The sequence below is a fragment of the Pseudophryne corroboree genome, chromosome 4 (assembly GCF_028390025.1).
Source record: "Pseudophryne corroboree isolate aPseCor3 chromosome 4, aPseCor3.hap2, whole genome shotgun sequence".
NCBI lineage: Eukaryota > Metazoa > Chordata > Amphibia > Anura > Myobatrachidae > Pseudophryne > Pseudophryne corroboree.
This window is the reverse complement of record NC_086447.1, coordinates 655,827,994-655,846,156: the sequence shown is the minus strand read 5'-3', so window position 1 is coordinate 655,846,156 and position 18,163 is coordinate 655,827,994. Positions and strand designations below refer to the sequence as shown.

The 18,163-nt window shown below is 45.0% G+C and overlaps 1 protein-coding gene across 3 annotated transcripts in view; it reads right to left on the bottom strand.

The window, feature by feature from the left end:
• Positions 1 to 18,163, bottom strand: part of LOC134910117 (kinesin-like protein KIF28) — a 355,700-nt gene that overhangs the window by 315,671 nt on the left and 21,866 nt on the right. For all 3 annotated transcript variants that reach the window (XM_063917785.1, XM_063917784.1, XM_063917786.1), the window contains exons 3-5: positions 9,358 to 9,582; positions 3,386 to 3,540; positions 388 to 499 (exon numbers count right to left, since the gene is read on the bottom strand). In XM_063917785.1, coding sequence (XP_063773855.1) covers positions 388 to 499; positions 3,386 to 3,540; positions 9,358 to 9,582 — 492 coding nt within the window. The remainder of the gene's footprint in view (positions 1 to 387; positions 500 to 3,385; positions 3,541 to 9,357; positions 9,583 to 18,163) is intronic.

Sequence of the window (18,163 nt, the reverse complement as noted above, 5' to 3'; positions counted from 1 at the left end):
GTAACCGAGATCTCTGAATTCTAATATTGTGTGGGATTTAAATCTGGTTACTGTTACCATTCAGGGTGCTGGTGGAAACAAAATGCCTTTTTTTCTTGCTTAGAAATACCCCTCTCTTTCAAGCACCTGAATGATATCACTAAGCTAATTGAGTATCTGCCACTATATATAAAATTATACAGAGCTGCTGATTGGTTGATGGGGCAACCTCTCCACTGGCTCACTTCTCCGCTCTTATCACTGCTTAGTAAATGTCCCCCTTAGATTGTAAACTCCACTGGCGCAGGGACTGATGTGAATGGCCAAATATTATCTGTAAAGTGCTGCGGAACATGTGTGTGCTATATAAATAACTGGTAATAAATAAATATCTGCATTATACCGTACCATAACCGTTCTGCTATTTCCTCCCAGAGCAGACTGCAGAAGTTTTGTCAGGACAGAATCTCTATATGGAATATGTATAACTTTCTTCCCCATGGCAGCATCAGCAAGTGCACTACAAGATAATCAGACATGTGACGTGGTGTATCTGCACATTCAGAGATGGATTTCACACTGCGCATGTCCATGCAAATTTGTGCCCGAGGCAGTGGTGCTCTAAAGTGGACCGAGTACAGCACATCGAGACAAAGATGCCTGGGACAGCTGAATCATTTGTGGGCGGTCAGGAGCAGATGCAAATAGCAGTCCCCAGAAGTAGCAAGCCACTTGAGATTAGCTGCTTGCAAATGCCCCTTTGACATTGACATGTGAATTTTTTTGTCACCTCTCCGCACATATATTATGCTTTTATGTGTGTGATTGAGCAAACACTTTTCTCATACATAATCCGGAGGGTTGCATTAGAGAGGTTTATTAAGGCCTTGTAGCAAATGCATGTTGCTACAAATAAAATATATGGTCAAAAACATGGGAGGAAGTGGGATGCACGTTTATGTGACATTCGCTACAGTTGCCGACCAGCATGTGTTTTAAGATACAGTAGTAAACACTTTGGGGGAATTCAATTGTTTGAAAAGTCAGTTGGGAGTCTGTTTTTTCCCATCTAATAGACAGGAAAAAACAGACACCCAACTGACTTTTCAAACAATTGAATTCCACCCTTTGCATGTGGTTGAAATTGCTGCTTTTTTAATAATCAACTCTACATACCGTATATACTCGAGTATAAGCCGACTTTTTCAGCACTTTTTTTTGTGCTGAAAAAGCCACCTCGGCTTATACTCGAGTCAGTGACAGGCAGAGGCAGAGCAGTGTGAAGGAGGGACACGGAGCGCACAGCGCGCGGCTCTCCTGTGTCCCTCCTGCATCTCCGGCGGCAGCAGCGGCGGTTCTATTACAGGAAGTACCCGTTCGTGACCTCTGATCACGAACCGGCACTTCCTTTAATAGACCTGCCGCGGCCGCCGAAGATGCAGGAGGGACACAGGAGAGCCGCGCGCTGTGCGCTTTGTGTCCCTCCAGAAGACAGCGCGGGAACGACGGAGGGGTAAGTAACAACACTGTGGGGCATACCTGGCACTTGGGGAGGGAGCATATCTGGCAGCATGAGGGGGTATATGTGGCAGCATGAGGGGACATATCTGGCAGCATGAGGGGACATATCTGGCAGCATGAGGGGGCATATGTGGCATCATGAGGGGACATATCTGGCAGCATGAGGGGACATATCTGGCATCATGAGGGGGCATATCTGGCAGCATGAGGGGGCATATCTGGCAGCATGAGGGGGCATATGTGGCATCATGAGGGGACGTATCTGGCAGCATGAGGGGACGTATCTGGCAGCATGAGGGGACATATCTGGCAGCATGAGGGGGCATATCTGGCAGCATGGGGGGGCATATGTGGCATCATGAGGGGACATATCTGGCAGCATGAGGGGGCATATGTGGCAGCATGAGGGGGCATATGTGGCAGCATGAGGGGTCATATGTGGCAGCATGAGGGGCATATGTGGCAGCATGAGGGACATATGTGGCAGCATGAGGGCATATCTGGCACATCAGGCACTGTGGGGCATATCTGGCAGTGTGGGGGCATATCTGGCAGTGTGGGGGCATATCTGGCAGTGTGGGGGCATATCTGGCAGTGTGGGGGCATATCTGGCACTGTGGGGGCATATCTGGCACTGTGGGGGCATATCTGGCAGTATGAGGGCATATCTGGCAGTATGAGGGCATATCTGGCAGTATGAGGGCATATCTGGCACTGAGGGCTGTGTACGGCTAGAGCTGCATTTCCCACCCTAGGCTTATACTCGAGTCAATAAGTTTTCCCAGGTTTTTGTGGTAGAATTAGGTGCCTCGGCTTATATTCGGGTCGACTTATACTCGAGTATATACGGTAAGCGACTATACAGTATAAAAGTGATAAAAGGCATATATCAGCTTGTCAAAAAAAGATTATTTTAATTGAGTGTGTTTACTACTGTATCTTAAAACACATGTAGAGTTGATTATTAAAATAAGACTGGTATTGCAAAACATCCAAAAGTGAGCTATAAATAGACAAACTTTACATTGTAAGTATATATTATGACAATGGTTAAGATATTTACAACGTACATGAGACATTTATTTTTATTTACAGTGTATTATAAATGAATAGCTATTTGCTGTCTGCAGTGGCAGCAGCAATAGTGCCTCTCGTTCCACAATATAAATATATTACATTTTAGCATTACTAGATATACCAACCAGATATACCATCAATAACTCTCATTTAGAGGCCTATTCATCATTGGGCTGAAGTACAGGGCGGCTAGACTGGCAAATGTTCAGTGGCTAACAATGAAGGGGTCCCAATAAACACAGTCGTATGGTTAGGTCTAAAGCTGCAGCCAGGATTTCCGTATTCCTGGATCATTGTCTGCAGTAACCACACCAACACTGCTGCCTCCTGGGCCCGTCTGATCCCCCCCCCCCTGCTGACTGACGCTTATCTGAGGAGGCTGGTGGAGGTTGGTGTCACTGCAGGTACGCCTGTGGCTGCCCAATGGTGTGTTTGTCCACTGGGAGTTCCTCCGACCAGCATTTTATACAGCTCCTACCACCTGCAGCTGTGTAGGTACCAACGGAACCAAACAAGGGTTTATAGAAATCAAATAGGAAGCCCAAGTTGAGAGTTTGCCAGTGGCCTCCAAGCCTCTAGTAATGCTACTGCCGAGACCTATCGGACTCCTAATTAATGAATGGTCTTTTACATAAATACTGTATATGGAAACTAGCGTTTTGTCATGTGTAACAAGGCATTTTAGTGATGATGAAAAGACCCCTTAGACTTTTCCATAAAATAGCACTATTAAAAGAAAAGAAAAAATAATAATTTTGCATCCAGGTACATGATTACAGAGTAAACACACTGCTGTTTCAGTACACACCTGATGACGTTGCCCAAGGTGGTTAAACTTAAATTAACACAAACGCCTTCTCTAAGACGATCCCCTTCAGAACCAGATGATTTCTGTCTCTCACTGCCAGCAAGATCCACCAGATTTATACTAGACTGCTTGGTAATGTCATCTTCTAGGAAAATCTGAGGGAAGTGCAGAAATTTGCCGTTACTAATCACAACTGAAACAAAGATGTCATAGAGAATAGGCACTTAAGTTAAAATGCTGAGCACACATATAGCTACACACTTACACAGACACTATGGGGGTAATTCCAAGTTGATCGCAGCAGGAAATTTTTTAGCAGTTGGGCAAAACCATGTGCACTGCAGGGGGGGCAGATATAACATTTGCAGAGAGAGTTAGATTTGGGTGGGTTATTTTGTTTCTGTGCAGGGTAAATACTGGCTGCTTTACTTTTACACTGCAATTTAGATTGCATATTTAACTCACCACACCCAAATCTATCTCTCTCTGCAAATGTTATATCTGCCCCCCTGCAGTGCAGATGGTTTTGCCCAACTGCTAAAAAAAATTCTGCTGCGATCAACTTGGAATTACCCCCTATGTTTTATGGATTCCTTTGAATTTTCATTTTCCTGGAGTTTTTTCAGAAAATTATAAAGCATTTTGTAAAAATCTGTAACAATAGTTTAAGGAGCTCTTTAGTTGATAAAAGGGATGAAATTAAAAGCTATTATCTCATGTATACCTGCATGCTTTGGTATGCAGGGGCGGATTGGGATAAAAAACCAGCCCGGGAAATTTATGGAAGCAGCTCTAATAGGGGTGGGGTCTGTTGAGGGGGTGGAGTCTGTCAAGTGGGCAGGGTTACTGCTCAGAAGGCTTGACTACAAGGAAGAATCAAAAGTGCGCGCCGCAGGTGCGCAGTTTTTTTTAGGGGTGTGGCTTCATGGGGAAGGGGTGTGGCCACATAACAGTGGCAATTCACATTACACCACACAATAGCGCAGCTTATTCACATTGCAGCAGATAGAACCTCCTATACACACTGCGCCAGGTAGGGTATGTTATACATATTGCGCCAGATAGAGCACATTGTACACTTTGCGCCAGAGCACATTGTACACTTTGCGCCAGGCAGAACACATTATAGACATTGCACCAGGCAAAGCACAGTATACCGGCGCCGGAATCCCGACAGCCGGCATACCAACACTTTTTCTCCCTCTTGGAGGTCCACGACCCCCCTGGAGGGAGAATAAATAGCGTGGCATGCGTAGCGCACCACCGTGCCCGCTGCGTGGTGAGCGGTATACCGGTGCCGGAATTCCGACAGCCGGCATACTGACACTTTTTCTCCCCCCTGGAGAGAGAATAAATAGCGTGGCTCATTTGCGCTCGCCACGCTGTCGGTATGCCGGCGGTCGGGATCCCGGCGCCAGTATGCTGGTCGCCGGGAGCCCGGTCGCAGGCTTACCATACTACACCCATAAAATACAGCCCTCATTGGCTGGTCGTCACTCCCTATGCAGGCCGCCGCCAACCACCAGCCGCAGCCGCTATCGTCACCCCCTAAGCAGGCCGCCGCCGCTATCATCACCCCCTAAGTAGGCCATCAGCCGCGATCACGGCAGCAGGGCAGCGTTTAGCAGCATAAGCCTTTGATATAAACACATTCAGGGAGTTGACCCTCTATCATCTGTTGGTTTCCATATTTGGAAATTGCATTGTGTACTTCATGCAGTGTAGAGATGCACATTGGAAATACAGTATATTGGTATGCATTGTGATATATTTCCTTCTTTAGAAGTGATTATTGAAGGACACACAAACCTTTGTAGAATGGATGCTGCCCGCACCCCCTATGCAGGCCGCCGCTATCATCACCCCCTAAGCAGGCCATCAGCCACGATCACGGCAGCTGGGCAGCGTTTAGTGAAGCTTCTGCGCATGCGCACAAGCTCTGTGAAGCATTTAAAAAATGTCCGCCGCTGCTCCAGCTGCGCATGCGCAGAAGCTCCGATGGCGGCCATTTTTAAATGCTTCACTGGGCTTCTGCACATGCGCAGAAGCTTCACTTAACACTGCCCGGCTTCCGTGATCGCGGCTGGTGGCGGCGGCCTGCATAGGGGGTGCGGGCAGCCAATGAGGGAACGCCGGACCGGCCAAACGGAATCTGGTCCGGCGTCCCGGCACACCCATCCGCCCCTGTTGGTATGTCATAGAATAAAGCAAATAAACTGTGAAAATAGATACTGTAAATTATTGCTTATTCTCAAAAGATATTTCTAAAATGGCCTAGACAGATTTGTTGGCACCCCTTAGAAAAGGGTGGATTATAGTGATATTTCAAACTAATTGCTTTCTTGAATTAGCATCTCCCATGTCTTCAAGCTTCTAAACAGTCATCCAACTATTGTGTGCACCACACTAAACATGGACCAAAAAAGCATCGTTCGAGGAGATCAGAAAGGGAAAGCATGTTAAAGGTAAAAGCTAAAAGACCTCTCCAAGCAACTTGATGTTCCTCTGACTACAGTTGCAAATATAATTGAGAAGATTAAAGTCCATGAGACTGTAACCAACCTCCCTGGACATGGCCGCAGATTATTTTTCACAAAAAGATAACCATAAATTTGACCATGTCAGTATTTACATAACAAACTTTCTGACAAGCATTTGCTTTGCATCAATTACCAAATTGCCTGCAAAATACATACTGTAAGTGATTAAAATACAATGCTCTTGGCTCCATCTTCAATGTGTTTATGAGAAAAAAAAGCCTTTGGTCACACATTCTCCCAATTTATACATATTCGCTAGTCTACTGCTACCACAAATTGAGTATAAATGGTGATCTGAGTAATGCTGCTGCTATGCATCAAGATATGCAACAATGTTGTCCCCATTGCTCTTTAATCTTTGCATTCTCCTGTCCTGAGAACGGTTCCATGGGATTGTTTTTTGAGATATGTGGGTCAAAATAACAGCCTCATATGATGGTGAGCTGCTCAATCAGATTGTGATTTCACTCAGGTGCTATAAGGGAGGGGTAATTCTGTGGAAGAAAAAACAATTTGTGTTCCCTAATGCACACTGAGTGAAAAATAATAATACTACATAATAATCAGATAATACGGAGATCTTAGTTGCGTATATCTGCAGATATAGGGTTAAGCCCCCAGGCCGATCGACAAGGCTTCTCCGTCACTGGGGGTCCCTAATACTAGGTATTGGTCCGGGGTGCAGGACCCCATCACGTCGACACAGGTCGGCTACCCCAGGACAGCACACAGGTGAAAATTAATAAGGGTTAATAAGAAGCACAGAAGTGCTATGTAAGTGGTGTGATAAAAATAATACAAAAATATATACAAAGTGATAGGGAAAATCATAAGTGTTAATAAAGTGTTAGGGTGTGCCGACCTGAAGCCGCCCAGCCATACCGACACAGGGGCCACCGCACCTCACACCCACCCCATACAGCCTATCATGATTTTGTTCTCTGGTTCTCCAATCCCCGAGATTCTCTTTGTTCTCTGTTAGATAAAATTGGGGAGTTTGGATGTTGTGTGGCTTTTCGATGAACCAGATAAAGTGGGTCATTCCGACCCGATCGCTCGATGCAGTTTGTCGCAGCACAGCGATTGGGTCGGAACTGCGCATGCGCCGGCAGCTTTCGGCAGCTTTTGTTGCCTAGCGATCGCCTCTGAGACAGAGGCGGTCGCTCGGTGGGAGGGGGCTGAACGGCGGCGTTAAACCACCGCTTAAAGTGAGCGGTCCGGCCAACGCAGGCGTGGCTGGACCGTTGCGGGGGGCAGGCCGCAACGGCTGCATGACATCTCACGCAGCCGCTGCGGCCAGTGGCAGCGACAATTAACTCCCGGCCAGCCGCAGGAGCTGCGCTGGTCAGGAGATACTCCTCAAATACAAAGGCATCGCCGCTGTGCGATGCTTTTGTATTTGTGCGGGGGGGGGGGGGGGGGCTGGACTGACATGCGGGGCGGACTAGCCCTGTGCTGGGCGTCCCCCCGCATGTCAGGGAAGATGATCGTAGCTGTGCTAAATTTAGCACAGCTACGATCAACTCCAAATGACCCCCAAAATCTCTTGCTCTATGGTAGAATACCACACCATGACTGAGTTGCTGCTCTCAATTTTAGATTGCTTGGGCCTCAAATTCCATGATTAACTTAGGCATTCAATTAGAACATTCACGCTCTGTACTCTATAAATATAATAAAAAATGTGATTGTGGAACTTCAGAGCTATAAAAATTTTCCTCTGTCCAACCTTATTAAAATGGTTTGTTTGCCCAGACTTTTGTATCCGGATTATGGTCGTTAGGTCGACACAACTTTGATAGACACTGATTAGATCGACCACTGAAGGTCGACAAGCATTAGGTCAACATGGCCGTTAGGCCGACATGTATTAGGTCGACAGGTCAAAAGGTCGACATGAGTTTTTCACATTCTTTTTCATTGTTTGGGATTTTTTCATACTTAACGATCCACGTGGACTACAACTGGAACGCCCGAAGCATGGCGAGCGAAGAGAGACATGCGAGGGGTCACGGTGCACTAATTTGGTTTCCCCGTCACTTTACGGAGAAAACAACACCAAAAACAGTAAAAAACTTCATGTCGACCTTTTGACCTAGTACATGTTGACCTATTGTCCCTGTCGACCTAATGCATGTCGACCTTCCATGGTCGACCTAATGACTGTCAACCTAAGTTGTGTCTATCCAACGACCCATACCCTTGTATCCATTACAGGTCTTGCCGATTGTCCTTACTCCTACAGATGAGAAACTTTTAAATAAAGAGTTTCTCCATATCATTTGGTAGGGTAAGATACTAAATTGCTATGATTAAATTACGCCAAAGCCTTCGCGAGAAAGGTAAAGATGTATCCATGCTCATCTACTTTCCGTGTGGAGTATAGTGTGAAAAACTATTTGCATTACGTTTACCTTTGCCTTGTCGAATTCTGCGTCCAAGGCGTGCAATGCCTTCCCATGGAAAAGCCTATTTAACAAGTACTTGCACCACCCCAATACCTGTTCCTCTACTATTTATCACTACTGACAGGGAAACCTATAGGGGTCAATTCAGTTAGGCATGAAAAGGGTGAGTTGCTGTTCCAACAACATATGAACACTGGCAAAGTCACCTGAACTTTCTCCCCACAGCCCGATCTTGCACTGGACTTTCTGATGTATGCAACCCTATGGCTTGTAAGATGCCCCACCCCTGCTGTAGATCCATCCACATTATCTACAATTCTGCACACTTCTAATCAGCCAGGGGATTGCCTATTTGCCTTCCAACCCTTCCTTTCAGCTCTTGAATCTGTGCCCTGGCCTGTTTGATGTTACCCTGATGTTACTGGACTTTTGTCTTTTGTTGGTTATATACTTGTTTAAAAGCAGTAAGAATATATTGCAAAAAAAATAAATATAAATATTATGGAGTCATCCTAATTGAAGCATCTCAGATGTTAGCAGGAGCTCTAGAGCCTCATGCCTCCGTTATTCAGTTATTTCTAAAATACCAGCTGTAAAGTTATTAAAAGTGGCAGGTGAACCTTTCTGGCTCTGAGGAGCTTATGAGGTGACTAAGATTTGGGGTTGGGCCTGGCCCACAGATACTGTGGTTTAGTTTGTTGCCAAGATAGCTTCAACCACTTTTGTTTTTTACCACAAAAAGCTGTGTCATTAGTCATGTGTACATTATTTATAACTAATTTATTTGTTAGAAATGTATTAAAAGCAAAAAGCTAATAGCGGCAATTGTTCATTAACAGCACTTTTGTAAATTCAGATAAAATGTTCTTTTTATCAGTTTTGCCAACTCACCCATAGCTAATCCACCATTTTCCCACTATGTTTATAAATGTTACTTTGCAGCCTAAACATTTTAAAATTCCTTGATCATGCACTAGACATACAGCTGTGACTATATTTTATAACAATGAACTAAATTTTATACCTGTTTAAAATGAATAGTGATGACCATGTGGGAGCGGCTGCTACTGGAATTCATACTGGTTGAGGCTGTGGTTCTTGTTTTTTTCCCCTGATCCATCAACCTTTCAATTTGTGCATATCTTTCACATGGAACTAGTTTCAGGCCATCAACATAGAATCCCTGATGCTGGTCCTCCCGCACCTTTAGGCCTCCAGACTTCTTCGTTTTAGACAGCAAATCTGTGACCTAAATTAGAAAAAAAAAGTTTGGTTCACACTGCGAAATCATCTGCATCCATATCGACAGGGGGCTAAAAAGATCTTTTAACTTCAGTTCAATTGCCAGTTGTACCTTCTGCTTAGAAGCATATCACTACTCTATAGCTCCCTAATGGAAAAAGACAAGAGTAATATGCATATTTGCAAATTTAGGTACCATTGCTCCATGGAATATAGTGTACAAAGTATTTGCATTGATCTGAATTGTCTTTCTTGCATAGGTACAGTCTATGAAAGAGTCCACAACTTTTGTTCTATGGCACACTACACATAGTGAAGTTCTTGGGTTGAGGTAGACGGGATACCATAGTTAACTCTCAGCACATCTCCCATTTCAGAGATGTGCTTTGTGTGACCCTTACCCATTATCCCCCCAACATCTTTCCTGTTGTTCCTTTACCCTTACCCTACTTCCTACAACCTCTTTACTTCTGTATTTTGGGGGTCACCAGTCATGGTATTCCCTACTCAAGTTTCCACACATGTTCTATACATGGTCATGGAAGCTGTTGCTTTTTGATCTCTGTATGTAAATGAGTCCTCTGCATTTTATTATTATATAGGATGTATGTGTCTTTTGCTGTCCCATAGCAGAGTGGTGGTGGGGAAGGGGGGGTATTTGTTTCTTGTGTTGTCTTGTCACTTACATATACCTGTGATAGGCCAATAAATTCATTCTGAAAAACTCTAATTTTGTGCATCACTGTACTGGGAGCCATGTATGGAATGATTTGCGGGAAGGAATGCTGATCCTTGTATTACCATATGGGAGGATCTTGGGGTGCCTCCAGGTAAATTGGCTCTCAATTTAGAAATACATGGTCAATACTTTTAAGAATGGGCTAGATAAATTCCTAATGGATAAGGATATACAGGGTTATGGTGGGTAGATCACGCACTATAGTTAACAAAAGAGGATTAAACACAACGGGCGACATTCACAACAAATAACTTTAATCCTAAAAATAATACAGCGTAGGAGACTTCTAATAGGTTGAACTCAATGGACAAATTGTCTTTTTTCAGCCTCAAAAACTATGTTACATGAATATATGATGCTGTCAAAGTCGAAAAATATTGTAATGCATATGCCTTGTACTAACCCCATGCACATGCCCGCTGCACGTGCACTCAGTCCGCCGTGCGTGCACATATCGGCAATTTGAGTAGGATCGCTCCGGCGATCATGCGCGTGATATGGGTATTTACGGCGGAGTTTGTGAGCGCGTAGAGGGTTATTAGAACATTACATATTTAACCCAAATAGTGCATTTTGTACCCATAGTTCCCTTGCACCACATCAGCGAGTATCAATAGTTTAAACAGTTCCAGGACTAAGGGATTCACCTTTGCATGATAGGAAGGGTCAGATAAAGGTTGGAAGGTGAGGTCTAGTATCCAGCTGTAGGGTATTTTGAGGGTAACATTCCGGTGTTGGTTAGAGAAAGATTGCATGTTCCAGCGTATAGTTATGTGCAGAAGTAGAATATAGATATTAACTGTATTTACTGTATATTATGTATGCGGCGGGAATCCAGAGGATACCACCCACAAGAGCAGTTGGGGAAAGACATCGCCCACCTTTTCAAATCAACCTATGACCTCACCTGTAATGAAAAGACACATCTCTGTGTCCAATGGACAATGAGATTACAGTGACCATTGTATTGTGTATGTAAGTTGTGTATAAAAAGACCGTTGTTGCCTGGCCGGTCAGAAGACTCTGAACGCTTTCTATCTGACTAGCGGAGGACCGGCCGGGTTGCGTTTGTGAACATTCTCACGTATGTACATTCTCTGTAGCCATTATTCTGTTTAGATTTATCTTGTTAGCCTGTAGTGTATGATTTGTACTGTTTTACCTTTTGGAATAATCCACGGTGGCCTTAGAACCCTGTGGTTTCAACAGTGTTGTGTCTTCACTTTCCTGCAAGAGTTTTAGAGTGTATTTATCTGTATAAGGTGTATAAGTATTGATAAGGTGTACGCACTGCGGGTACTTTGTACCGTCAGCGCTACTTAAGGTTTAAGGTATAACATTGTTGCAGTACTTTGCTGCTAAGGGTTTAAAGTGAAATCATATCATTGCATTGTATCATTAATAAGGTTTAAAGGTTATCAATTGTGTGTGCGCACGCTGTGTGTACTCTACGCTCAGCGCGGTGTGTGTACGCCAAGTACGTACCACGTGCGGGACTCTGTACGCAAATAGCGTACAAAGTGCATAGCACGTGTATTCAGTCTAGCGGCCATAGCGGCTCCATGGTAATAGTGTATCTAGAGGTATAGCTTTTCGGTCTAAGATAATATCGACATTATCAATTGGGTGCTCGTCCGGTTCTTCCTCATACCCGCAGCCTAGCAGGTTTTCGCAGACTTTATCAGCAAAGGGCGGAAAGGTATCCCCCGTAAACTTTCTCTTGGTTGGTGGATACACGAGTGCTGATTAGATAAGCGTCTGCCCTGCATGGTTTGAAGGGATGCTGGAGGGATCCGTAAGGTAAGAACGCAAAAGCTATTTTTAAAATCTGCAAATTTCTGTTTGGCGCCAAATGCGCACACAACACACACATACACCTGTATTTTGTACTTTGCATATCTGCTCGCATTATTGCCATAAGCATTGATTACTAGAATAATTTTGACCTGTACTGAGAAAATTTGTTGCTATTTAGTTAAAATATAGTTAATAGTTAAGGAAGTAAGTGTAAGACGCACACGCAGCCTGGCCTAGTTGTAAAGGTTTGTACAGTAGAAACTGTGTGTTGTGTTAAGTAAGTGATTATAGTTAAATATCGCTTACATTTATAGAATTGTGCGATTTGTAGTACTGCAGACGTTCGGCCTTTGTACACGTGTCTCGGACAGAGTACGGGACTGCGTACGCAACGTAAAAACATACACACGTGGCGTGTTCACGCAACGTGCGTAAAAGTACGCCCACTAAATATAAATCACACAATAGCATTGTTTTAGTTTAGGCGCGAGACGGTAGCCACGCGATAATAGCACAAATTGATCAGTGTCCAATATTTAGTTTAAAAATCTTTTTTACTGTATTACCTCTGGAGCTAAGACTGTTTTATCTGAATGAAAGTTAATTTTCTGTACAGAAAAAACCAAAGTGTGTATGAGTGAACAAGCGTGAGTGTGCAAACAATAAAGGTTTTGTGGACCCAGGGAATTCGGGATCCCGTAGGAGACCACACCAGGTGAGTGGACACTTGGTGGCGTGAGAGTGGCTTGCTCACGTTAACATTGATTAAGGTACAAAGGAGCAAAGTAGCAGATATCGCAGACCAAAGGTCAGTGAAGGTATAGAGTACCGCAGACCAAAGGTCAGCTATGTTTTTGTGTAGAGAGCGCAGCCCAGGTGGTTAGCGTAGAACCCAGATACGGTCCGGCTGAGGTTTCGCAGCCTGAAAAACGATTCCATTGGTCGCACGGTGGATGAGTAACAGTTACCTATACGCTGTGCGATTGAACCGCGCATTCGTGGGTGCAAAATTTAGCTCAACGTGATACCCTTTTACGACCTTTGCGTAAAATCGCGGGATCATAAGCGCTAGGTGTAGCACACGCAACGTGATTTGTGTAACAATTTTTTTGTTTTAAGGGAGTTTTCGCTGGTCACTCAGGAAATCTCCAACGACCAATATTTACTGGGAAGGGTAAGTCACTCCCACACATTTCCAGTAAATAGAGGTTACACAGGGGCCCTAGGTTGGGTACGTACCGGCGCTGACGACAGTGTTTAGGTGTATTGGCCAACGTGGACATGAGTGGGTGAGAGCACCGTTGCCTTATAATTGAGTATTTTGTTTTTTGTAGGAATTAGCTGAGAAAGCAATACCTGCAAAAGATGGGGGCCAGTTGCTCAAGTAAGGGACGATCAACCAGGGTTCAGGTTGATATTCAGCGGCCCAAGGGGTCGGCGAGGTACATAATGTGTGAGAAATATGGATCAAACACAGAGGTATTATGCAATGAATGGGAACGTATGACTGCGGAAGATAGGGAACCATTCCCTAAAGTAGGCAGTTTTAATCCAGAGGTGTTACAGAATTTAAGGATTAGGATATATCTGTTAAATTCCCGAAAAGAAAGGATCAGACACTCAAACTGTTTACATTTATGGCAACGAGAGAGTGATATGCAAAGGGATCTAGCTCACGCAGCCGGTTCCAACCCTAGCAGGAAACTGATTGCAACTGCACCACCACCACCGTATATTACAGGGGAGAAAGTGGCTACAGACAATGGCATACTAATATATGATAAGAGTGAACTTGATAAATGTATTAATGCTAACCCGTGCAAGTTGTATCCCATCTTAAACTTCCCTCAGGACTGCGATCAAGAAGATGAGCCCAGCACGATATCGGCACTCTATCTAGCAGCCACCATACAAGACACACAAGAGGGCACGGCCCAACCAGTAAGAACAGTAGCAAAGGCCCCTAGCGGAGGGACAGGTGAGGTCGTGTCCACAGGTAAGTACGGTACAGTACATTATGCAGAGACAATTGCACCTCACATTGTAGAAGCAACCCAGAATGATGTAATTGAACTTAATCCTGTCAGGGTGATCGCAGTCCCCAATGGGAAGACTGATGCTCAGGGAATCACTCCCGTCAGGAACATTGCTATGCATTGTCCTTGGTCCCGGACAGAATTGAGGACAATTATGTCTGAATTTCCCAATCCCAGAAAGGATCTAGCCGCATGTCAGAGGTTTATCAGAGAATTAGGTAACGCCACCGAACCCACAAACAAAGATTGGCGGACAGTGCTACGGGCATGTTTGCCCTCCAATATTGACCCTGTGAAATTCATTGCTGATTGTAAATTAGACGCAGAAGTACCTCTCACTGATGAGTACTCTCAGGAGAATGTACGACAGATCAATCTGCAGTTAGGAGTATATTTCCCTACTGTTGTCAAGTGGAATAAAATCTTTTCCATAAGACAAAAAGAAGGTGAAACTGCTTCTGAATATTTCCATCGAGCACTGCAGGAAATGGCTAGATACACTGGGGTCGAGGACATTAAGGAAAATGTACATCATAGAGAGGTAGCTGTGTGCGTATTAATGGACGGCTTGAAAGAAACATTGAGAACAAGGGTACAAACCACTCAACCTAACTGGAGAGGTATTTCGGTGGCTGCATTAAGAGAGTCCGCTATCGAGCACGATCGGAACATCATCAAGCACAGGGAGTCACAGGGGGATAAGCTGATGACCGTAAGTATCAAAGCCCTGACAACGAAGCCACATCATCCAAAACCCCAGACCCCTGATGGTAAGTTGTATGTAGTAAAATGTTATAATTGCCAGAGGGAAGGACATTACGCACGGAACTGTAATTATAAAAACACACATAACGTATATCGACCCCCTAGACCAGAACATGACTCACAGCATAACACACGTAATTGGGATCAGGGATCGCACAGGAGGAATTATGAGCCACACGCAGGGGAAACAAGGAGGCACCCACCTAGGAGGGACTGGCAAACCTCTGGAAATTCTCAGCTACCCCCCTCACATATTGTAGCTGCCAGCGCGCTGCGGGAGGGTCACAACATACAATAGGGGTTAGGCCACACCTGTAGTTTGCAGCCAGTGAAGTTAATTGCTAGCCTTGGAAATGAACCCGAGGTTACAGTTGATGTAGCTGGTAGATCACTACCTTTCCTTGTAGATACAGGGGCGGCCAGGTCAGTGTTAAATTCAACGGTATGAAAACCACGGGTAAAACAATTTCAGCAATGGGGGTAACAGGAGTAGTGCAACACTACCCTTTAAGTAGACCAGCGGAGATTACGATAGGGCCTTTGCGGACCAAGCACTCCTTTTTGCTGGCTGCATCGGCTCCTACTAATCTACTTGGGAGAGATTTATTGTGTAAAATGAGGTGTGTCATATATTGTACTCCTGAGGGTGTCTTCTTAGATATACCCGAGAATCACGTTCAGGAAGTGCAGGATATGTTAGACACCCCACAACGGTTAATGTCACACTCTGCTGTTATAGACAGGTGTCCATCCAAGGTAGAGGAAATGATCTCCCAGATACCGGGATCCCTCTGGACCAAAGATGGACAAGACACTGGATTGATGGTAAATGTAGCTCCTGTAGTTGTGCAAGTAAAAGATGGTAGGATAGCTCCAAAAATCCCACAGTATCCTCTGAAGCCAGAGGTGGAATTAGGAGTGTACCCAGTCATAGAGCGCTTGCTACAACAGGGCATCCTAGTTAGGACGTCCAGCACTGCCAATAGTCCCATCTTCCCTGTGAAAAAGAGTGGGGGGAGGGGTTACAGGCTAGTGCAGGATCTAAGGGGGATAAACAAGATAGTTGAGAGCCAATTCCCCGTAGTGCCAAATCCAGCTGTCAGCCTCATGCAAATTCCCCCTACTGCAAAATTTTTCACTGTCATTGACCTCTGTTCTGCTTTCTTTTCGGTCCCTCTGCACCCTGACAGCCAATACTTGTTTGCATTCACATACAGGGGAGTACAGTACACCTGGACTCGCCTACCCCAAGGTTTCATTGACAGCCCAAGTATTTTCTCCCAGACTGTTTACAATCCTTTCAACCTGAGAGCGGATCAGTATTAATACAGTATGTAGATGACTTACTGCTGTGTTCAGATTCACTCGAGTCGTCCTTGAAAGACACGAAACAGCTTCTGTTTCACCTTTCTAATACGGGACACAAGGTTTCAAAGGATAAGTTACAGTTGTGCCAGACCAAGGTAAAATATTTGGGACATTGCTTGACACAAGGACTGAGACACCTCACCGCTGATAGAATACAGACGATTCACGACATGACTCTGCCACAAACCCAGCAGCAGATCCGCACTTTCCTTGGAATGTGTGGTTACTGCCGAAACTGGATCCCAGGGTTCTCCATACTGGCTTTACCTTTGCAGGAAATGGTCTCCTCGAACAAACCAGATCGTATCTCTCACACAGATGAGTCCGAACTGGCATTTGAGAGACTTAAACAATGCCTATCACAGGCACCTGCATTAGGCATGCCAGATTATGGGAAACCTTTTGAGTTGTACGGTACGGAAAGTGCTGGGTGTGCAGCAGGTGTCCTAACCCAGAGACATGGTGATGCCAGCAGGCCGGTAGCTTACTACAGTGCACAGTTGGACACCGTAGCACGGTCTCTCCCCACATGCTTGCGAAGTGTTGCAGCGATAGCCTTGCTAGTGAGTAAAAGTGAAGATGTATTGTTGGGACACAACCTGACCATCCATACACCTCATGCAGTATCAGCCTTACTGAACTCTGCCCAAACCAGACATGTCTCATCAGCACGGTTTACAAGGTGGGAATTAGCACTAATGGCCCCTGTAAACATCACCATAAAGAGATACAGCGCACTAAATCCTGCAACTTATCTCTCAGGTGTGCCTGGACAGGCACAAAGGGTGGAGGATGAGAGTGATGGTGAAGGAGGATTTAGTACAGACACTGACTCACATGATTGTATGGAATATCTGAACCAAACTTTCACGGCAAGACCCGACATTAGTGACAACCCACTGGAAGGCGTAGATTTTACTTTTTACACTGACGGTAGTTGCCACAGACAGATGGACTCGGGAGACTTGTGTACTGGATACGCAGTCGTAGATGACAAAGGTATCATAGAAGCTGAACCCCTTGTCCCACCGCACTCAGCACAAGTTGCTGAGCTGGTTGCCCAGAGCGTGTGAATTGGCTAAGGGTAAGTCAGCCAATATATATACAGATTCTAGGTATGCCTTTGGAGTAGTGCATGATTTCGGGGCCCTATGGCGCCTCAGAAATTTCATGACGGCAGCTGGCACACCTGTAGCCCAGGCATCCCATATAAAAAGGCTTCTAACAGCGATACAGGAACCTGACAGAGTGGCTGTTATCAAGTGCAAAGCCCACACTTACAGTCAAGACCCAGTGTCACTTGGTAACAGCCGGGCAGACGAAGCTGCTAAATTAGCAGCCAGCACCCCCATACAGACAGATATCACACAACTGATGGTATTGAATACCGTCAACACAAAAATTAAGTGAAATGCAAAATTTGTGTTCTCCACAGGAAAAGGCAGTCTGAGGGTCAAAAGGATATGGCCAGGAGTCCTCAGGACTCTGGACAGATGGACAGGGTAAGCCAGTAGCCCCCAGAGCATATCTTCCAAGCTTAGCTGAGGCGGCACATGGTCTGACTCATCTGGGCAAAGAGGGTATGTGTAAGCTGGTGAGAGCCTACTGGTGTGCGCCAGGATTCTCTTCTCATGCAGGTAAGAGAGCAATGACATGTCTTATCTGCTTGAGGAAGAATATTGGAAAGTCAATACCAACAGAACCATCCCATATCCCGCCGACAGACGGCCCTTTTCAGGTAATACAAATTGATTTCATACAGTTACCACCCTGCAGAAATTTAAAATATGTGTTAGTTTGTATTGACGTGTTTTCAAATTGGGTAGAAGCGTTCCCCGCTGCCACAAATACTGCTACGTTCACTGCAAAGAAAATTGTGCAGG